The following is a 22,449-nucleotide window of genomic DNA, read 5'->3' as shown; positions in this document are numbered from 1 at the left end:
CATTTTTTGATAACTTCGGGCATGTTGTGTAGCAGAAACTGTGGTTAGTTAGTGCCCCCTACTGTCATAACTCCACATAGCTTCACACTGTCCTCATAACCTCATGACTTATACATATGTTGGCGCGCTCAAGCCATCGCCTAAGGTAACACTTTGTGATAATTTCACATACTGCTACCACTGTATATATGTCTCTCAGGCCTTTGTATCAATATCAGTACAAATTCACAATTTACACAGATATCAAAACAGTTGCAAATTTAATACATAATACACAAGAATTCAAAGTAACAAATGCTATTTCTGTGCAAGATATGAACTGCAGTCAGCCTATGAAGAGCATTTACTGAACATGTTGAATGTATGACGGATTATTGATAAAGGTTTAGTGCTGTAGGTCTCCCAAACCAAAGACAGTAATTAATTTTCCACTTGCCCCAGGTCTATTCAGTCAGTCAAGATGTTTCTTTTTACTGTATCATTGGAAATACTGGGCTAAAATTGGTAGGGAAACCCCTTTAAAAATGTAGCTCAAGACCTGAGCTGGTCTTTGATGGACTAGGTGGTTTGCCTTACGCTGGTAAACAAGGATGCACAGATGTGGGAATTATGCACATTTAAAACTTACAAAGAGACTAGACATCACTTTATGACTTTATGACCTTGAAACTAATAACAAATAAATACAATGCTTAAATTAGCTTAAGTTAAACTCTTAAGTAACTTAAACATGACTGCTTTTGATTTAAAGGAAAAAAAACTTAAGGAGTGCTACCTTAAGTAGTGCCTCAGCGGATTATTTATTAATTTACACTAGTTAAGACATTATAAAATTTTAATGCTTAAGGATGTTGTAAAAAACAATGAATTTAGACATTAGTTAAAAATGTGTTTAATGTGATTAACCCTCTATGACATGGTGTTGCCCTCAGGCAACAAAAGCACTTTTTTAAATATCCTGTGTCCCCTAATGTTTTAATATATAAAGAAATATGTTTAAATGCCTACTTTAAAGCTTACTGACTATTCTATTTTAAATTACTCCCCAGGATTTTTTATATTTGTTGCCTCAGAGCAACATCGCGGAGTTAGATCACACTGAAATCGTGCTGATTTTTTTTTCCACAACAAATATCATCAATGTTATGCTATAGAGGGTAAATAATGTCTTAAACTAGTTTTTAATATGAATTATAATCAGCTCAGACATTCTGTTGTAAACACTTAATTCATGTAACCTTATTTAAAATTGTTTATTCACTTTGGTTATTCAAGTTTACCACAGAGAAAATTCTTAATGTAATTGTGATTTATGAGTGTGATGAACATTGTATAGACCTAAATTAAACATTTTTAAAGGTTCTTACAATTGAATAATTCTTCACTATAATTATAATAATGGTTCTTTATGAAATAAAAGTGATTAGTCTATGGCATTACTTAGAACTATTTAAAGCACTTTTATTTTTAGGACTATATTATTAGGCTGAACTAGATGATAAAACCAAGGTATTATAACATCTAATCAAATTTCCATATCTTAGAATTAATGACATGCATGAAGATTTTTGGGTCTCCCTTTGACTCACACCAAACTTTAGCAATAATTATATGAATATAAAAATATGAAGGCACATTTCCATTAGACATTACATGAGCTCAGTCAGTGTTAAAGTTCTTGTAAAACCCATGTTCACAAAGATCAGGAAGACTAAGCATGTGATTACAGTAATCCAGATCTTTCACTTGCAGACCAGTTTGTGTTCAAAACCTCCAGCAGACATCTAATGATGGTCAGTAATCATGAGCTCGGATTAAGTAAGTATTCAAGGTAAGTGTAACACATTAGGGATGTTCAAATACTGCATGTATGGTCAGTGTCGCCATGTTTGTCCTTATGGAGCTCCTGTTAGCCGTTCTCAGGCATGTCCCAAAGTCCACATGTCCTCTAGCCTCTGGTTCCTGGGGTTTCCTTTGGTCAGCTTTTAGGGGGCAGGACATTCGCCTGGAAGTGGCCCTGATTGGTGATGTTGCCTGCTGGAAAGTATCGAGCCACCACAAAGGTGGAACCATCTGATGCCACGGCTTTACCCACGCCCAGCTTCTTCGAGCTCTTCCACACCATGGCAGTGAAGTGACCTGGATAAGAGAGAAGTGTTAGTTTTTTAACCTTATGCTCATACATTCAATGTTCATGATGTGACCAAGTGATACTCCAGTGATCCAACAAGTTTTAATATCAATAATGCCCATCTGTTTATCTATTACTGATTAAAATGAAATATAATGGTAAGATACAGTACCAGCACCTTCTTATTCAATGTTTTCATTTTGTTTTTTTTCTTCCCCCTACATTATAAATGAACACTGAAGTCATCCAGACTATGAAGGAACACATAAGGAATCATGTAGTAACTTAAAAGTGATAAACAAACCAAGATACTATTTGAAGAAGCACTAAAACGTTCTTATCTGAGGTGCTGTTAACTTGTGATTTCTGAGGCTGGTTACTCTTCTTAACTTATCCAGTGCAACAGAGCTAACTCTTGGTCTTTCTTTCCTGTTTTCATGTTTTTTAGTTTTTTTTTTTTTAAGTATCCTCAAGTACAGCTGCAAAGTTATTGAAATTATTCACCTTGACTGACCTTTATTACTTAAAGTATTTTTCCCCTTACTTAGTCAAGTAGTTCTTGCCATAATATGGATTAGAATATAACTAAATTAAGGCTATTCATATATACCAAAAACAACTGATGTTCTCAAAGACATTAAGAGGGCAATACATTTAAGTAATTAACTCTTCAGCACAGCTATTAACTGTGATGACAGAGAAAATGCTAAGATTGCCCATCCCAATTTTAATCCCAGACCATGCTGTTGGCCATCAGCAGCCAGAGTTCGAGTGAGCACAATCAGCCATGCTATCTCTGGGCGGTATCTAAGTGGCGCTCTCTCCTCACATCACTACCAAGGTAATGTTAGTCAGCATCGGTGTCAGTTAGCTGATGTATCAGAGCTCTGGGGATCCAGTGCTTTCCTCAGAGCTAGTAACCAGCATTACTAGTGATAGGGGGAGTACTAATGAATAGACTAGGGTACTGACCCTCCAAATTAAGGTGAAAATTGGGAGAAAATAATTTAAATACACACACAGACACACATATATTGCTATGTAAACATCAGGTGGACAAGTCTCCATCTCCATCCACTAAAAGCAGGGGTAGAAGTGGGGTAGACACTTTACAAAGCCACATGGGACACAGTGCCAGCAATTGGTGAGATAAATATAATTTTAAAACACGTTTGCATGTTTAGATGTTTAAATATATATTTAGTTTTCATATGTTTACTAAAACAGTGTTTTTCATTTGTTGCCTGATGGCATATTTTGCATGAACTGCTTTCACAGAATTTCACTGCATTAATAAATAAAACACTGGTGTCGCCTTGAGGGGTATTTTGTCATTGAAGTATTAATACCACAACCAATGTGATTTTTTTTTCTTTGAAAAAAGTCATTCATGCCATAGAGGTTTGACAGAAAAAACACATTTACATTTACAAAATGTTAATTGTACATATGTCAAATGAACATAAATCTCTCAGGTGAACCAAAACAGCCCATGTGCACATTTCAAACTTCGTTTGAAAATGCTGCGTCATTAAAGGAGAAGGCTAACCGCCAGTTCTGTTATCTCCACCAACAGGCACGAACATTTGCTAGCTCATTGTGCTGTGTGATGGATGGGGGGAGGGAGAGTTGCATCCAGTTACACAAGGCCAGTTACACGCTGTTTGAGTTTCGAGGGTGTTTTTATGTATGAACAGTGCATGTAACTCCTTCACTTTTGAAAAGGCTGCTATACACCCCTGCTAACTTTCAGATACAGCTACACTAATCTCGCAATCTTCATCAAATAAGGTCTGCACTTAGACAGCTGGGCCACTCAGTAGCCCCCTGGGATTATTTTGTGTGTGTGTGTGTGTGTGTGTATGTGTATAAAAGTGAACAGTCAGGATGTCCCATCAGGCTCGATGAGTGTGTGTGTCTCGCTAATATAAACCTCATGATAGCTGTGTGACTACAGAGCTAAATATTTATATGTGGAGAGAGGAGGTGGAAAGGAATGGAGAAAATTCCTCACATGGTCTTCTTCCAGTCCTGCTTTTCTGAGCCTGTGACATCAAATAAGCTAGAACTGACTGAAAGAGAAACGGTCAGGGGGGGTATTACCACACTCTGGGTGTGTGAGGTGTGCAGGGAGAGATTGCTCATCTTTCAGTATTTAATGGAACATCTGGGGAAAGGGGGAACTGTATGGAATATCCTGTACTAGTGTGATTAATCATACATGATCTCAAACTGCATCCTGTTTGACGAAATCCCTGCTTTTTACACTTGTAGGGTTTGTACATTAACGGAATACTACTAATAACGCAATACAGGAAGATGACGAAGTCCTGAACCTAACAACTGGGGTTATATATAGAGGCCACGCCCATTCCCTTTCCTTATACTCTACACTCTTATACACTTCCAATCCCTCACATTCAACTACATGAGATGGATAAGATCCTACATCCAACAGCTTAAGTTGCTGTGTACGTCTATAATCATTTAACCCTTTCAGGCCATGATCTATAGTGTACCGGTCAATTGTGGATCACACAGCTTGATTTAGGGTGTGTCGTGTGTCTTTAGTATTCTGAGGGCTAATAAAAATATGCCTCAATATAATAAACCAATCAGTTTGCCAGTCATCATTCCCTTTAAGAGCCAGGTGCGCTCTGACTTTGGCACGTTGGTATCTTAAAAGCAGGGTACTTTGCGTGAAACTGACCTGTGCGTTCATGCTGTGAAGGTACGCCAGCAGCTCATTTATTCATTTATTCTGTTAACAGGGTGTAAGATAGCAAAGAGCATCATGATGCCTATTGCACAGGGTGTACAATAGGGCCCTATGTGTTTTCTTGGGGTTAAAATAGATAAGAACTACTAAGACCTACTATCAATCAGAATAGACATTTATCAGCCAATCAAACAAAAGCTCAGCCCAGAAAAAAAATCTGTACATTGAAGTACAGCATGGTAGGGTCCCAGCTAATGAGGCAGAGTAAACACCTCACCAAATCATATTTTTACTACTTTGGAATAATTTCTGAAATAAAAAGTTCTACAAAAGTTACAGAAAGGAAATTAACAATGTTATGTAAATGATTCCACTGCATTGTACATAACATAATACAAATATTATATTATTTCTATATCTTTTCTTTATTATTTTATGAATTTATTTACTGAATCTTGTTTTTGGAATGAATTAAAGACCAAAAACAGCATTCTTTAATTTTGTTTTCACCAGAACATAATTTAGGTGTGAAACGGTTAATAATGATACCCAAACATAAGAAGAATGTTGTACATTTGCATCTAGCAGCTGCACAAAAGCTTCTAATATAAATCAGCTTCTAATAAAGCTCTGGAAAAAAAGTTAAGAGACCACATTTAACAGACCACCAGTTTCTCTGGTTTTGCTATTTAAAGGTATATGTTTGAGTAAAATTAACATAGTTTTTTATTCTATAAACTACAGACAATATTTCTTCCAAATTCTCTAGAGCATTTATTTGCAGAAAATGAGAAATTACTGAAATAAGAAAATAGATGCAGAGCTTTCAGACCTCAAATAATGCAAAGAACAAGTTCATATTCATATAAGAGTTTTAAGAGTTCAGAAATCAATATTTGGTGGAATAACCCTGTTTTTAATCACAGTTTTCATGCATCTTGCCATGTTCTCCACCATTCTTACACACTGCTTTTGGATAACTTTATGCCCCTCTTGGTGCAAAAAATCAAGCAGTTCAGTTCAATTTAACAGTATTCATTTAGCCTCCCTCAGCAAGCTATGGATATACTGGCTTTGTGGTTAAAGGCTGGAATATGCTTACCGGTGGCAGAGGAGAAGCCAGGCTGGTTGAAGTTGTACTGATTCACCTCATTATACCAGCGGTCAGACACATCCTTACCTGTGAGAAACAGAGACACACAAAGACAGCAATAAACACCAGAGGTGATATGGACTCACATCATATTTAAAAATCAATTAAATTGTCAGAAAAGTGTGAAATTGTCACTGTATTCAGGACAATTGTCTGGGGTCACTGAATATTCTCAGTTTAATTTAGTGAAGCTTGCCTGACATGACTGTATCAATGGGTCTCATTCATCAATACCTTTAAGTGAAAATTGAGGTTTCACACACACACACATCCTGCAGGTCAGTGCAGAATTCTTTAGCCTCTATTTGATCAAACAGTGCCATCTCACACATTTGGAGATTGGCATTTTCTTTATTTACCAAAATAAGAAAAATCTAAACAAAAAATAAAAAACTAAATTATGTTATTATTGTCCCAAACAAAAAAAGAATCCATTCCTTTTTCTTGCGGAGGGTGTAAAGGGTTAAGATTAAGTTGCAAAACTTGCAGAGAAGCCAGCAACATCCAGTCTCTCAACATTTGTTCATTATCAAGACTAGATTCTCAGATAGTGACAAAACTTTAATTACATTTTATCCATCAAGGTTGTTCATCAGAAGGCGTAATGTCTCCAAAGCATCATCATTAACTAAATATTCAGCTGTTCTTTTGGTGGAAAACTGGGCAGTGTTCAGCAGCAACACCCCTCAGTTAATCCAGTGAAGAGTCACACACTCTCAGCCATGAAATGGACTTTTCTGTCAAGACAAACTCTATATGACCCATAATGCATAAGAATGTGACACTTAATAAATCTCCTTGGACTGGCCAGACATTCCATTCCACGTACTCACTGGTTTACAGAGTGAACACAGAGACCGTCACTGCAAAATCAGTCCCAGCTGTTCAGAGCAGAGGAGAGAAGTTTTACCATGTTCTCAGAGTCAATTCTCTACAGAGCGTAATCTTACCGGGCTGGTCGTAAGATGCCCAGGCTAGGTTTTCTCCACAGCTTCCTCTGCTGGACTCAACACTGTGCTTCAGGATCCTGGTGCTGGCCAGACTCTCTGCATATCTACAGTACAAACAATCGCAGATACACACATACAGTTTTTCCCAAATGTTTAAACGTATTTCTAGAAATTTGGCTCAGTTTCTCAAAACTCTAAACACAAACTAAAAATTATTAAGTGCTTTGTTGAAACTCCACAAATCTCCAGCAAAACTCCAGCAAAAAAGGGTTGCCAATGATGTTCCTCCTTGAAAGATTGCTCTTCCTCGTCCTCTTACTCTGACTCTTCCTGTTGCTCCATCATCTCGCCACCTGTATCAGTCACTTGAGGCCTCTTTTATAGGCTGACAAATGATTGAAACGTTCTTCTAATTAAATTTACATAGATGCAATTTGTTTGAGACTTCTTGGTAATTAGAGTTTTGTATTTGAAGGTCAGTGATTCTTAGTTGTGTTTAGTGATTTGCAAAGCCGTGATTTATAATGATATTTAAGTGAGAACGTGGAATTGTGCTTAGAGTTTAGCAGTTTGGAGTCACAATGTCGACACATGAGCTTCATGTTTTTGGATTTGTGTGCATAGTTCCACATTTTGTGTGTATACAATGTGGAAAAACTGTAATAAGGTCTAGCTGAAGCTGAAAATAATGAATTCAGTATAAGAGCAAAAACTGGAGTAAATAATTGGGATTGATTGGTAATTGGGCATGTGTTGCTAAAGAGGATAAAATATTCCTATATAACCAAATACTAGGAAATACAGTATGAATTTATTGGTGTCATTTTTACAGAATTCTTTACCAAAGGTTTACCCTATTTACTAGCACCACTAGTAACTTGAAGTCAAACTAGGGTGAGCATATATGTTTCAAAAATATAGATATTTGGTGTATCAATAATATATATATAGAAAATAAAAGTGATACAGTGTTAAGTTTACATTTTGTCCCACGCCTAGTTTTTACAATTTAACACCTCTTTATACTGTGTTCATCCTCACAATACTATGGACTAGCTAATTAGATATGATAAAACATAACATATACAGTATAAAATTGATATATGAATTGCAGCTGGCTGAAACATTATTATTACATTATTAAATGTTTTAAAAGCATAAACCAATAAGCAGAAGAACACCAATAATAATTTAATGGATAGTTCTTTAAAATACCTTTTTATTAAACAAGATGCAAATCTCTAAGTTGTAGGAACTTCCGCATATCATAACATCATTTACATGAATCCATGGTTATTCCTATCCAGGGAGTGTTATTTTATGAAAGTAGACTGTAAGGGGAACCATGGATAGGGGCTGGGCTCACCTCGCTGCCTCTGTGCACAGCTTCTTGCTGAGCTTCAGTGGTGGAGCCTGGTGCTTCCTTCTGTAATCATTGTGACTCTTCAGCACCTCCTCACAAAACAGCCTGGAGGCTAATGAGAGAGAGGGAGACAATGAGAGAGTGAGACAGAAAGATGCTGTGTATCTCTGTGTGTAAGGGAGAGAAAGAGAAAGAGAGAAAGAGAGAGAGAAAGAGAGAAGGAGAGAGAAAGAGAGTGATAGACAATGAGACAATGAGAGAGACAATGTGAGAGTGAGACAGACAGAGAGAGAGACAGAGACTGACAGCAAGCTGTAGAGTCATATTCTGTAAAACTGACATCAATAAATCCATAATTCCTTTATAGAGAACTTTCTTGTGATATATCAAGTGTCACAAAATCACAGTATTGTGATTATACCCTATTATGAGATATGCTGTGATTCTTTCAACTATTTTGTTCATATAGACATTTTGAATGAGAAATGTTGTCACAGGTCTGATATTGTCTGTTTGTCATTGTCTGTTGTACTTGTGCGTTTTTTTTTTCTTCAAGAGTCTTTTTGCCTCTTTCCAGGCTGCCATTGTAAATAAGAAGTGTTCTTAATAGTTTGCCTGGTTAAATAAAGAATAAATAAAATAAATAAAAACATTCCTGAGCTAAAAAAGGCACTATAAATTTGAAAGGGAAAGAAATTGTATATGCACATCAATGACAAGCAGAGCTAAAGAGTACTGCGGTTGCACCAGACACCCCTGTACATAGAAAAATATTGAACAAATCCTTTACAGAGTACAAACATAAATAGGCCATTTCTCTGCATGCTTTAAAGAAAAGAGTTTCTACTTATGAATTCTACATGCATATTGCTCATCCCTAATTAAATCCTAAATTATCTCTAATTTTCCTGTGTAGAAGATGTTAATTAACAAGAAAAATATAAGAAATGTTTAACACACAAAACATGCTTAACCATTTCTATTGGAACATACTTCAGATTTTGATACGGAAGCTTTTAAAAAAAAAAATACTGACCAACCCTCCTGCACTACAATATTCCTCAGTGCTTTTCAAGAGTCACAGATCATTAAAGGATGAAGGGCTGCGGCACAAGCTAAAAGGAATGTTCATCAATAGAGGAAGCTAAGGGATAGTATTACTTGCGTATGTGTCTAAGTAATGGGCAAAGTTCCAGCTTACCACTGATAAAAAGGCTCTGTTACTGACAACACAAAGCAGTGGAACACTCCATATCCCTGCCCTTTTTAGTAGTGTAGCAGGATGGACCTATAAAATATGTATTCTCCCTTATTTTTAGCCTTTTTGTATATCTGAAATTTGTTTTAAGCCTCAGTTATGCAATAATGCCTGTTTTCCGCATTGCAAAAATCTTAGTAGCCTAGCATTAAAGAGTCTTACCCAAGGGTTGTAGAACTACATTTTTTTTATTAGGGATTTTATTAATTAGGGTTAAACTACTTTGAATTACTGTAGTTAGAAACCAGTTAGTTTAGCATATCTTTTCAAGTTCCACAAGGTTCTACTGTAGAGCCTATAAAACTGTTATTTATAACTGTAGTGGATGTAAGTGTGGGCTTACTCTACCGGTCAAAATTTTAGAACACCTAAACACTTAAACCTGCAGCTCCGAATCTTCTCTTCACAGCTAATACTGAGACTGGGTCTACCATTAACACAAGTTCTTACTGTTTAAAGACTAGCTTTCTAACCCTGTTGTTGATTTGAGTGTCAGATCAGTTCCTGTACCAGAACTCTTGAGTTTTCATCAGTTTCCAGGAGTCTATTGATGATGTGGAAACTGTATTCAACTCAGGTTGTATTTGTAATTTGTCTAAAGAAAATAAAGAGTAAAGAGTTTAGAAGTTTTAAGGCTTTATCTGAACTTCTTTAACGTTTATTTTATTATTGCAGCAATCCAGACATGCAAAGACGTGTAAATACTGGAGTAAAGAAGTACAGTAACACATAGGGCTGAAATAATTAATCAACATAATTGACAATGTTTGGCTCCTAATGTTCATTGTCGACTAAACGTTCATTTGTTGCACTACACAAAGTACCGGGAACAGAAACACAATGGGAGATGGGTAATGCGCTCAATCACACCTTATACACTCAACTCGGCCTGTGTATCCAAAAGTGCTTAAACACAAACATATTACACATTTTAAAGAGCCATGTTCAGGACATTTGAAGGGTATTTAAATTTAAAATGCCATGCTTTGCCGCTTCTATGGTTTTGAAAAAGTCTAGAGAAAGATAGGAGCCATACCTACAACAAGCAGAGATAGAGGAAAGGCAAAATAACCATTGACTAATTGACTAATCTGAAAACTAATTGTCAGATTAGTCGACTACCAAAATAATCATTAGTTGCAGCAATAATAAAACAGTCGCCACAAACACGACTTTTATTCCAACAAAGGTTCTGTGAATTATAACTAGTTTTGATCAATTTCTGAAGCTAATTTCTATTTCCATTGATACAGACTAGTTGGAAATCGACTTTAGATCTATCTTTTTGTAAGAAGTTCTTTCGTTTTTTTTTTCTCATTTATTTCCTCAATAGCTCTGGCAGTTAAATGCTTACTTTTGAACCACTTAAAATCATTCATTAGACTTGAAGTTGGACCCTGATGTGTTTAAACCTCATAAATGTTCTAAAACTTAGTGTACACAGGGTCATGTATATACGGGGGCCTAATGGGTTAAGCAAAAAAAAACACAAACAAATGAAAAATTACAGATGAAAACTGTATATATTTAGTGCATGTACTACAGAGTAGGATGCAGAGCAGAATAACAGAGCAGAATGCAACATTTCAAAAGGTAGAAATATAAATGCATAGATTGCAAGATCAGTCAGTGCTTTGACTTGGGAATATATTTGTATCTGTACAAACACATCTCAGGCTGGATGTGTGGTTGCTCAAAATTGATTTCATGTGACAGCTGCATGGTAAAAAGTGTCATTATTTGAAACCAGTTGCTTTAATTTTTTATATACCAGACAATATGTTATTAATATCAATTATACAAGATGAACTTTAAAGCATTGTGGGAAGACTGCTTGGATATTTGAAGTAACATCGAAGCACTGTTGTAAGTCACTCTGGATAAGAGCGTCTGCTAAATACCTTAAATGTAAATGTAAATGTAAGACTCATTTACTCTTGGGAGAAGAACAAAATGTAATAATATACATTCAGAGCAAAAAGTCCTTCCACAGAGGGAGCAAATGTATTTTCTACATGTTTGCTTAATTCTACAGGAAAGTGTCAAATAATCAGTTCATTATCTCACAAACATCCTGGAGCATCATTTTGGGTCATATTGGGCAACTTTTTTAAATGATCATCTGGATTTTCACCAGTGGTTCACGTACCACAGTTTGATCCTACAAGTTTCAGACATTCCTAATCTCTAAGCTCTGCAAACACTTGGAATTAATATTTCACACAATTCTCACGAGTGTCAAACAATGGACTTTACATCTGAAGTTCAAAAATGAACAATGCATCATTGGTACCACACTTGTGCCGAACAAGTGCAGAGGCCTGCTGACAAATCCAACGACATCATACTAGACTCTGAAACAATGCAAGGATTGAAAAGAACCTCTTTCACAATCACACAAACAGAATAACAGAGCAGGACAGGACTAGCAGTGCGTTTAACTTCAGATAGTAACATAAGACATCTTATTAACATCAGCTTTTAGCAACACTGATCACCACACCAACACATTCAGGCCCACTGGAGCAGCAGATGTCTTACCTGATTTGCCCATGATGAGGAGAGGGTCTGTAGCACTGTAGTCTGGACAAAGTGCCTTCTCACAGTTCCTGGCAGCTGTTACAATGGATCAGCCTCTCCCTCTCCCTCTCTCTCTCTCTCTCTCTACTGTAATATATATCTGGGTCTCTCCAAGCCTTGCTGTCCTTTTCCAGTTGAATAGTTTCTACTGGCAACACAAGATACTACTAGGCCTGCTTTAAAAATTATCCCCTCCTCTTTCTCACTCTACCCCTTCACCTCTTCTCTCTCTCTCTCTCTCTTTCTCTTTCTCTGCATGTGTAAAAGAGAGGGAACTCTCTTCTGGCTGAGATTACATCATCGCTTTGAGCCATGTGACCTTATATGGGGGTGGCACCATTGCTTTCAGATGGAAACACTGAGCTGGAGAACGGCTATTAACTTTAACCAGGAACACACACACACACACACACACACACACACACACACATATACACACACACTAAGAGAAACCGGCCTGGTGTGCCAGGGGCATGCCAGCCAGTGATCAAGTTAAAGTTATATTTATATTTACAGCCACTGATTTGCTTTCGCTTTACTGTTCGTTGTGTCATTGGAAAGAAAAGCTGTGGATTGCTTGGACTTATGGGGGGTTTCTCCTCTTTAAACTCTAATACCCTTGGCCTGCAACCTTCCAGTCTAGGTAACAGTTGAAACAGTGAGTCATATAGAGGCATTAATCACCATCTGAGCTCACTTATATGTTGCGTAATATTGGGGAGTTTCCCACCTAAGCCAGATATTACATTGCAACTTAAGAGAACTCTAGAGAACAGCTGGTTTGAGAAAGGTATCCATCCCTTTATCCATGAATCATTCTTTTCTTCCAGTTTAGGGTCGCAGGGGGTCCCTTGCCTACCCAGAAACCCTGGCACAGGGCAGAAAAAACCCTGGACCAGACGCTAGGACTCGTTGCCTTCTAGGTCTTAGAATTTATGAAATGCTATACATACTGTAAAACTCTTTTTGAATAGATGCAGCTAAACAAGCGCTCCCAAAATAAATATATCACTGGTAGACCTGCAGGTTAAAAAGCACCAGATTAAAGCAACACTATCTAGAACTTTGTACCTTCAGGTAAAACCTTAAAACAAAGTCAAAGTGCTATTAATGATAGTGAAGTTTGCACAATAATAACTGCACTGTGTAACTTTGGATACGTAAAAAATTGCAAGAATTACACCACAGAGAATCGATCAAAGCTGGATCGCTCCATCTGCATTCTTAAGAAATGTGTTAATATTACTGTACCATGTCAGTGTATATCGTCGCTATCCAGTAAAACAAAAGTATCTCCAAAACAGAAACTTACCAGGAGAGAGAAAAAAAAACTTCTAAACTTTCAATGGAAGTCAATGTAAAAAGAGTTTATTTCAGGTCATTTTGAATAGCCTTTATTGGTCCGTTTATCAAGAAATTTCAGAACAATGTAAAGGACAGTTTGTCTGTTTAAATTATGTAGTAAACTAAAAATCGACAAAAAGAGAGATACTTGTTTTTCATTGGACAGCAACAATATGCTTCTTTCACATTCTGTGGTGGTTCTGTACCTCCCAGCTTGCCCAGAAAATGTGTCCTTCAATAGGAACGTGAAGCACAAATTACAGTTTCCAACTCTGGAGGAGGCCTAAGAGCAAGAGATGCCATTTTTCTATTCTGTTGCTTTAACGCAGGAATATGCAAGAATTTGAGATTACAGTCTCACAAGTGGAATCCACTGACATAATGCAGGACATGCTGCATTAAGTTCCCCCGAAGTATAAGCTCTACACATGCATTTCTGGACAAGCTGAAGTGATAGCATGTGGAATGAGGATTTTACAGGATTTTACACAAATAAGGCATTGGTTATGCAGTGTTATGTAATTCTGGCGAGAGATATTGTGAAATTACTGGTGAAAAAAAAAGAAATGTTTATTTAACTATTTTCATGAAAATATCAAGCTGTCATTTTGGGATAACTCCACCACTTTTGGAAAGTAACCTTACATATCAGTGGCTTCACAACCTCAATACTCTTTTATTTTCATGGGACTGAATAAACTTGCTGCATATTCAGCAATTAGTAATAATAATTTCACCTAATACTTCTCTCATTGCCTCCATATTTAGCTGAAGTAAAGGTTAAGCTGTCTACTCTGCTGTGGTAAAATATCATGGTAATTAAAATACTATTATAAAAATTAAAATGTATCTTTGAAACAGAACAAGGTCAGCGTGAATAGTTCAAAATCTCTTTAAACATAAGTCAACCACATTTTCATCAAATGGCAATTTTACTAAAAAAATTGCTCACCAAAACATCAGTCGTTGATTTGTAGCTTTGAGGGCAAAAAGGCACAGGATCCTGATAATGACCCAGTGACACCTTTGATAAAAGATGAAAAATATCTTGAAGACCTGCACAGGGGTGTGAATCTTTACACATGGGTGTGAGACATGTGTAAACACATACAGTACAGGGGGCTTTCAAGTGCAAAATACCTTTTATTCATTAACATTCAAATGGTGTATGTTGTGAAAAGTGGGAGGAAAAAGCAACACACCTTAAAACAACACAGTTGCTTTATAATAGGCCTCTACCTGTAAACCATTAAACCAACTGCTGCACATTCTGGATAAACTACTTACTGTATACTTAACCCCCAGCAGCTGAGGGGCATTAATTAGGCATTGAGTCTGAAATATGTAAAAGGTGTGAAAATTATGAGCAAACAGCATTTCAAAGTAGAAATATATAAATGCATGGATTGCAAGTTCAGTCAGTGCTTTGACTTGGGATTACAATTGTATTTGTACAAATGCATCTCAGTCTGGATGTCTGGTTGCTCAAAATTGATTTCATGTGACATTTGCATCATAAAAAGAGATATTGTTTGAAGTCAGTTGCTTTAATTTTTGATATACTAGACAATATGTTATTGATATCAATTATACAAGTTATTTTTTTAAATACTATAAAACATTGTGGGAAGACTCATTTAATCATGGGAGAAATGTTTTTTTGTGAAGAACAAAATGTATATTATTACATGTTGTTCTTCATAAAAAAAAAACATTTCTTAAGCTACATGTTTGCTTAATTCTACAGGAGATTATCAAATAATCAGTTCATTATCTCACAAACATCCTGGAGCATCATAATAGGTTACGGAGCAAGACAATGACCCAAAGCACAAATAACCTTTGAAGAGAAAGTTCACTAATTTATGGCTATAAAATAAACCATGTGTCAGTTTCCGAGACAGGGATTAAGCCTAGTTTTAATGAAAAGTTCTTTCTAGTTTAAAAGTTACTTAACTTGACTTAATTGGCCTAGGCAAAGTCCTGACTTAAATCAAATCAATCAAATGCTGTGGCAGGATCTTCAATTTTAATGTCAAAAGTTTTTATTTCAATTTCAATGCTTAAAAAGAAGAATAAGAAATATCACCATTTTGAGAAGGTATACATATTTGTGTAAATTGTTAAAAAAGATAAAAAGAAACAGATATGCCATAGTTAAAGAAATAAGATCTGAAATAAAAGCAAATAAATGTAAATATATAATTTCTTTTATGATTGACAATTTTTATTAAGCTTTTTTTCCAGACAAAACATAAAAATGGTTTGACAAAGAAGGGTTAATAATGTGACAAATTATTCAATCACACCAACAGATACAGTCTAGTTGGAGAAAGAAGATAGTAACAAAAAAGAAGTACAACAAAACAAGCACACACAAAAAAAGAAGGAAAATAAAAAAAGGAAAACAATATATATATATATATATATATATTAAAAAAAAAAACTACTGAAGACCCACTACTCTAAAATTATCTGTAATATTTATACAATGTCCACTGATTCATCATCCTAGTAGGATACAGACCCAACCCCTCCCCTCCTCCACCCCCCCCCCCCCCCGCCCCCACCAACCAATCTTGAATCTATGATTTAATGTCATGCTCACCACTTTAAAATAGTCTAGAAATGTCCCCCATTTACCATAATATTGGTCCAGTCTGTTTAGTCATTTGAACTAAAGTTTTTTGTAAGCTGCAACAGCCAGTCTTGGACTGATGGCCCAACTCTCATTATAATTTGACCGCCCAGCATTATGGCAGTTCGGATCCAAAGAGAATCTGATTTGCTAAGATGAGACAGAGGGGAGGAGACAGTCACAACTGCTCTCCCACTAATTCCAAGATATAGTTATGCACCCCTTCCCAGAAGAGTTGGATATATGGGCAGGACCAGAGAAATGTAAATATATTCTGTATAAAGGTCACTGTACAGACTTTTCTGACTGCACTGTCAGTGAAAGGCTATGTTTGTACAGCACTGCACAGCCATCTAGTGGACACTAGACGATCATGACTTTGCAGATAATTCTCTGTACCCAGGGTGGTTCTATGGTTTTACTCTCACCCTTAAAAAGAAGGCTCTCCAAAAAAAAGCTGAAATTAAATTTGACAATTGATTTTTTCAAGTTTCATAATTACATAATTGCAATGGTTCTTTAAAACACAGTAAAATGTTTGGCACAAATACAAGTACACTAATTCATCCTAATCTTCACATATCACCTTAAACTTCTGTGTGGCATCAGCCCACAGACACCAGAATCCTGACCTTAAAATTGCATTAATTTGCTTGTTGATTAAGAAAAATAAAATAAAAAAAAATCCAAAGCTGATTCAGCAGCACAAATGTTTTTTAACTAATGCAGTCATGTGAAAAAACAAAAACTGTCATTTTCAACATAGGCTATTTAAGGATAGAAACATTTGATCTTCATGTGAACAGTATTGAATGATGGAGATAATATAACTTAACAAATAGTGTCCTTTAAAACCTTTGTAGTATTTAAAAGTAGTGGTCAATTAAAAAAAATCTAATTAATCAGAATAGAATTCCGTGAATCATGATTTATCACACTTTTTATCCTTAAGACTAAGTTTTTAATATTAGGTATTTACATGTGAATGAAATAATCAGTGTTAGAAATATTAGATTTGAATTATTGGTGAAAATGCCTAAAAAAAACAAATTATTAATTAGAACAATATTCAGTGAATAAATTATGGATAAAATCATGATTACATTTTTTTTAAGGCTGTTACTTCTATTGTACTGTATTTTGGGGAAGGCGACAAAAATAATAGTGTAGTGTAATTTTCACCTGACAGATTAGATCCTATATTTTTACTGTATTATAGTAGTGTATTATAATATCTCAGGGCAGTTTTAATGCGAGAATATTGTTATTGTTATGTGCTGAGATGCTGAGTTAAACTGAGAGTTTTAATAGAGAAAATGAACAGTAGCAAATGGTGTAGCTCCATATTCCACACTTAACAGCTTCAACAGAGTAAATGTGTCATTAGCTGTGTGTTTGTGTGTGCATGACTACTCAAGTGTGTTTTAGAGAGATACAGAGAGAGCATAAACTCATCTTCCTTCTGAACTTAACATTAAGCGTTGTTGTGTTATATCACAAAATAAAACTGCTAATGTGTCACCAGGCTCTGTCAATTTTGTAATGTGATTAATATGTGTGAAAAAAAAGAATGCATGGGGCTCTGAGTGGTCCAATGGTTTAAAGCGCTGCCACTGAGATTAGAAGATCACAATGTGGGATTCTAAGGTTTAAGACAGAGACCCATTGTACTGATGGTCTCACGTTAGAGTCATCAGAAGATGCAGTTTAACACACTCAGCAAATTGTTTTATGAGCTTAGGAGGGCCGGTGCTCAAGGCCGCCTGAGAGACATCTGGCTGTAAATTAGCCGCAGCATTTAGGAGAATCACTGGACCCATTGAATCTCAGAGATTATGCAACTGCAGGGAGTGAAAGCTCCTGACCTAGACTGTTTTTTTTTTTGTTTTTTTTTAAAGCAAAGGTTTAGACCTGATCACATCAGGTCCGATGAGCCTCTTTCAATAAATAATTGCCTGCATCATGAAAATTTGGTCTTCAGCCGTAATTATTTTTATTTTGTTTATTATTACACCTTAAGTCTTATAGTGATAAGAGTTGAAAACTTAGTCTGCCATATGGACAACTGAGCGACTGACAGCTGGTTCGAATCCTGTTCTTGTTGCTTGCTATCAGTTGCCCGAGCCCTGAGAGAGCACAACTGGTCTTGCCCTCTCTGGGTGGGTAGATGGCGCTCTTTCCCCTCATAACTCTAAAGGGTGATGTATCAGAAGCTAATGTTGCTGCACTTTCCTCCTAGCGCGCTGTGATGCTACTCGGCAATGCTGCATCAGCAGCAGATCGAAAAGAGGTGGTGGCTGACTTTCCATGTATCGGAGGAGGCATGTGCTAGTCTTCACCCTCCTGGTGTTGAGGCATCACTAATAATAGGGGGAGTTCTAATGAGTGGGTTGGATAATTGGACTTGTAAATTAGGGAGAAAATGGGATGAAAAAAAAGAATGCATTAAAGTTTACAGATTAAATGCATGCATTAACGCGTGACTATTGTCAGCCCTAATGAAAGCTCCACTAGGTAGAATTGAGATTTTTTGCTCGTGGGCTCCCCCTACAGTTGCAGAGTGTAATAAATGTTTCATTAGAACTAAAGGTCGGAAAGCAGGTCGCAGTTCTCGCGAGCGTTGGTCGCGGCCACCTCGGAAAACCTGTTAGAGCTCATTGGAGCTCCGGCACAATGCAGTGCTGCAGTGAGTTTCAAGCTGTAATTTTACTCTTTAAAACAATAAAAAATCAAGGAAATCCTACCTAGTGGGTCCTTAAAAGCAATAAAAATAAGACAGCTATAGTAGCTATATTACACACTGCTATAGTACCCACTGCCTTTTGCAGATTACAATAAAGTAAAATTCTTGATTTTTGTGTAAAAGTCTTACTTCACAAGACTTAAGTAGTGTTCTTTTAATGAAGCAGTATGGCTAACTGGATAATTAGCTTGATAGCAAGTATGTTACTTCAGTAGATAGTTAAAGAATGGCTATTATTATTCACAACAGCTGTGTTTGAATAGTTAAAGACACTCTGGTTCCAACAACAAATCAATTTCATTTCCTTTCAGAGCAGAAATTTAAGTAATCCTGCTTTGTGACACATCTACCTAGGCCTAGACTGGGCCTAACCTATACTGTCTCCTCACATTCTTGAGTACTGCACGAGCATCAGACTCACTGAGAGGAGTGTCTGGCTCTTTCAGGAGATTGATCTCTGCGACCTCACACACACTCACACTGCTGGACAGCTTCTTTCTATCCACGTGCAGAATCCAGTCTGGCTCTACGTGGAAGGCTACGGCCACATGATCCCACCTGTAATACACTTCACTCTGAAGTGGCCTCGCATGAACCCTGCGCTCCTCTCTGTCCACCTCCATGCGGTGGCGAAAGCTGTCTGAAGGAGACTGACAGCGCCAGGACATCTTGCCCTGAGAATATCCGCACACGCCGCTGTCGTCACTGGGCAGATGCGGGTATTGGTCGTAGCAGTTAACGTGTTGTGGGTGCACCAGCACTGTGTAGAGAATCTCTTGGCTGTAGATCGCTGTGTCCAACACACGGAGGACTAGAGCAGATTCACGGCAGTACTGTTCAGCGTACAGACGCAGCAGCTCTTTTAGAGAAAAGGTGAAGCGGAAGTTGCCGTATCGAGACTTGTTCTGAAAAGCTGGGGAGGCGGTGAAATCCTCCAGGAAAGGCTGCTGGTTTTCAGCATGTCCTGCTGGGAACATCTTCCTTAGGATATTCTGTTCAGCATCAGCGATGTCATCCTTAGTCACCGATAGGCTCCACCACAGCAAGCTGTCATCCAAGAACTGGGGCTTCCGGAATCCGCCATCATTGAAGATACTCCAGAGGCCGCTCTCTCCAGTCACATGGCATACCTTGGATACCTGAAAAATGGATTTTGGATAATATGGAATATAGGCCTTTCTCAGGTAGTGCTGGTCTATTCGGGGGTCCTCTTTCAGCTCTGATATGCTCACATGCTCGCCTTCACAGTACTGAAAGTCAACGCCTCTGGAATTTTTGGACTCAATCCATTCTCTGAAAAGAAAAATACATTTTATTAGAATATTCATAAATCAGAGGTTAAGAGGTCAAGTTACAACGTACAAATAATTTGTTACGTTACTATACCATACTATTTTTTTTTTACATTTTACATTTACACACAATTATCTGAGATTTCCACTTCTTACATTTTAAACACAGTCTTGTTACTCCTATTTCATTTCAGCTTGGTTTCATTCTGAGTGTGTGTATGACACAGCTAGGTGGCAGCAATCATTAAAACATTACAATATACAAGGAAATAAATTTGACATATTTTTTAAAATCTTGAAATTGTATTAATCTTGCTGGTTGATTTAGAAATAGAAAAGAAAAAAATAAATAAAAGCTGATTTAGGAGCACAAAGGATTTTTAACTAATGCAGTCATGTGAACAAACAAGGACAACCCTTTAAAAAAAACTATCATTTTCAACATAGCCTATTTAAGGAAAGAAACATTTAATCTTCATGTGAATAGTATTGAATGATGGAGATAATATAAAGTACAAATATTTTGTTACATTACTATACTTGACTGGAGTAATTATTTTTCAGACCATTTATTTTTTTTACTTCTACTTTTATTTCTACTTCTTACATTTTAAACATAGTCTCGTTACTCCCATTTCATTTCAGCCTGTTTGTTTTCAGCTTGGTTCAGCTTATTCTGAGTGTGTTTATGACACAGCTAGGTGGCAGCAATCATTAAAACATTAAAATATAAAAGGATTTAAATTTGACATATTTAAAAAAAAATCTATAGAATTATAAAGGGTGTGCATGTTTGCTGCCACCTAGCTGTATCATACAAACTTGTTTTTATTGTTCTAAGTAATTTGGTATACATTTTAAGATATTTAAATTTTAATATACAGTAGAATTGCAATTGTATCCAAATTCTAAATGGTGTGCGTGTTTGCTGCCACCTAGCTGTGTCGTACAAATTTTTATTTTTATGTGGGATAAGGTTTAAATTATACGTATTTTTAAAATACGTATAATTTAATATACAACAGACTTGGCACTGTACTGTAAATATGAAGGGTGTGTGTGTGTTTGCTGTCACCTAGCTGTATTAAACACAGTTGCTGAAATGCTATTGAATTTGTGAATATATAAAATATAATTTATAATAGAGTTGTACGCTTTTTGCATAATAATAATGGGTGTGCAATTGTCCCCATGATTCAAAGTAAACATCCCCGTTATTTTGATGTGTATAAATCCTATTGATATGGAGCTATTGATGTTTTTTTTTCTATTCTTCTCTGGGAACATTAATAGGCATTTTTATGCACTTAAGTGCTTTGGAGGTAAATGAATGAGTGTGTACAGATGGAGAGATGGTCTAGAACTACATGCATCTTATTCTGACTGGAAAAGTGCTCTCAGTTTTTCGGTATTAACACTAAAATGTGCTGCGCAAATTTTACGCAAACAGTAAAATGAAGGGTGTGCCACTCTCTGTGGTCGTATTGTTCTGTAAGTATCTGCTGGCTACCATCCTCCAAGCTATATGCGCCGAAAAGTCGAATATCATAAGTAAAACTAACTTTACTGTGGTAAAACAGTGGTATCAGAAATCTCCACTAACTTACTGAAACTAATACATAATAACACAGAAGTATAGCGATTGTAACACAGATTATACAGTTCCATTTTCTGTTTTACAAAAGAAACATTTATGAGATTAATGCATTATTAAAGGACTAACATTAGAGCACAGAACATATTTAGTAAATTACAGCACATTTAAACTGGTAGTGTTTTTTGATTACCTGTAAGCAGCCATGATCCCCGCTTTCCCTCGAGCCGCGGATTCTCCAGTCGCGCGCGTTGAGGAGTGTGTGTGTGTGTGTTGAGGAGTGTGTGTGTGTGTGTGTGTGTTGAGAAGTGTGTGTCCTCCCGCCTTGTTAAAATCGTCACTAGCAGTGAGGTTAGGTATCTACAGAAACCCTTTCCCTCACTTAAAATCCAAAATCCAGCACACATTTTTCATCATTCTGTAAATCTTATTATATACAGATTTATGTATAATATATTTTTTAAAATAAACAAGGACATAGTATAGTCTTTATATTTTGTATTTTTCAGACATGCATATGGTTTCAGAACAACTTGACATTTTTTTTTTAATATTTTATTCTGGTGTTTTTTTCTACATGAATAAAAATAAACAACACCATTTTAATAAAAAAAAACAATGACAGGCATAAAACAGACAAAAATGAATAACAGTAATCAATGACATTATGGAATGCATGAAATA

At 36.4% G+C, this 22,449-nt stretch overlaps 2 protein-coding genes across 2 annotated transcripts; both read right to left on the bottom strand.

Annotated features, from left to right (window-relative positions):
• Window positions 1-243: 243 nt before the first annotated feature.
• On the bottom strand, window positions 244-12,402 carry glipr2l (GLI pathogenesis-related 2, like). Its single transcript, XM_022679501.2, has 5 exons — window positions 12,116-12,402; window positions 8,320-8,428; window positions 6,954-7,057; window positions 5,953-6,030; window positions 244-2,139 (listed from the first exon to the last, which is right to left on the bottom strand). Exons 1-5 carry the CDS (start codon window positions 12,126-12,128, stop codon window positions 1,979-1,981), a joined length of 465 nt encoding a protein of 154 aa, XP_022535222.1. The 5' UTR covers window positions 12,129-12,402; the 3' UTR covers window positions 244-1,978.
• A 3,668-nt stretch (window positions 12,403-16,070) lies between these two features.
• On the bottom strand, window positions 16,071-22,078 carry LOC103024654 (uncharacterized). The gene is made up of 2 exons (XM_007229443.4): window positions 21,959-22,078; window positions 16,071-20,172 (listed from the first exon to the last, which is right to left on the bottom strand). The coding sequence occupies exons 1-2, from the start codon at window positions 21,970-21,972 to the stop codon at window positions 19,236-19,238; spliced, it is 951 nt and encodes a 316-aa protein (XP_007229505.3). The 5' UTR covers window positions 21,973-22,078; the 3' UTR covers window positions 16,071-19,235.
• Between the last annotated feature and the right edge of the window lie 371 nt (window positions 22,079-22,449).

The sequence above is a fragment of the Astyanax mexicanus genome, chromosome 1 (genome assembly GCF_023375975.1).
Source record: "Astyanax mexicanus isolate ESR-SI-001 chromosome 1, AstMex3_surface, whole genome shotgun sequence".
Lineage (NCBI taxonomy): Eukaryota > Metazoa > Chordata > Actinopteri > Characiformes > Acestrorhamphidae > Astyanax > Astyanax mexicanus.
Note: the sequence above shows the minus strand (reverse complement) of the source record. Positions and strands in the feature narration are given on the sequence as shown.

Bases quoted from the DNA above. Each gene is read 5' to 3' on its own strand.
- glipr2l (XM_022679501.2), bottom strand. The intron at 6,031-6,953 runs GTAAGATTACGC...TGTTTCTCACAG, and splicing joins GGCATCTTACGACCAGCCCG to GTAAGGATGTGTCTGACCGC. The intron at 2,140-5,952 runs GTAAGCATATTC...TCTCTTATCCAG, and splicing joins TGGCTTCTCCTCTGCCACCG to GTCACTTCACTGCCATGGTG.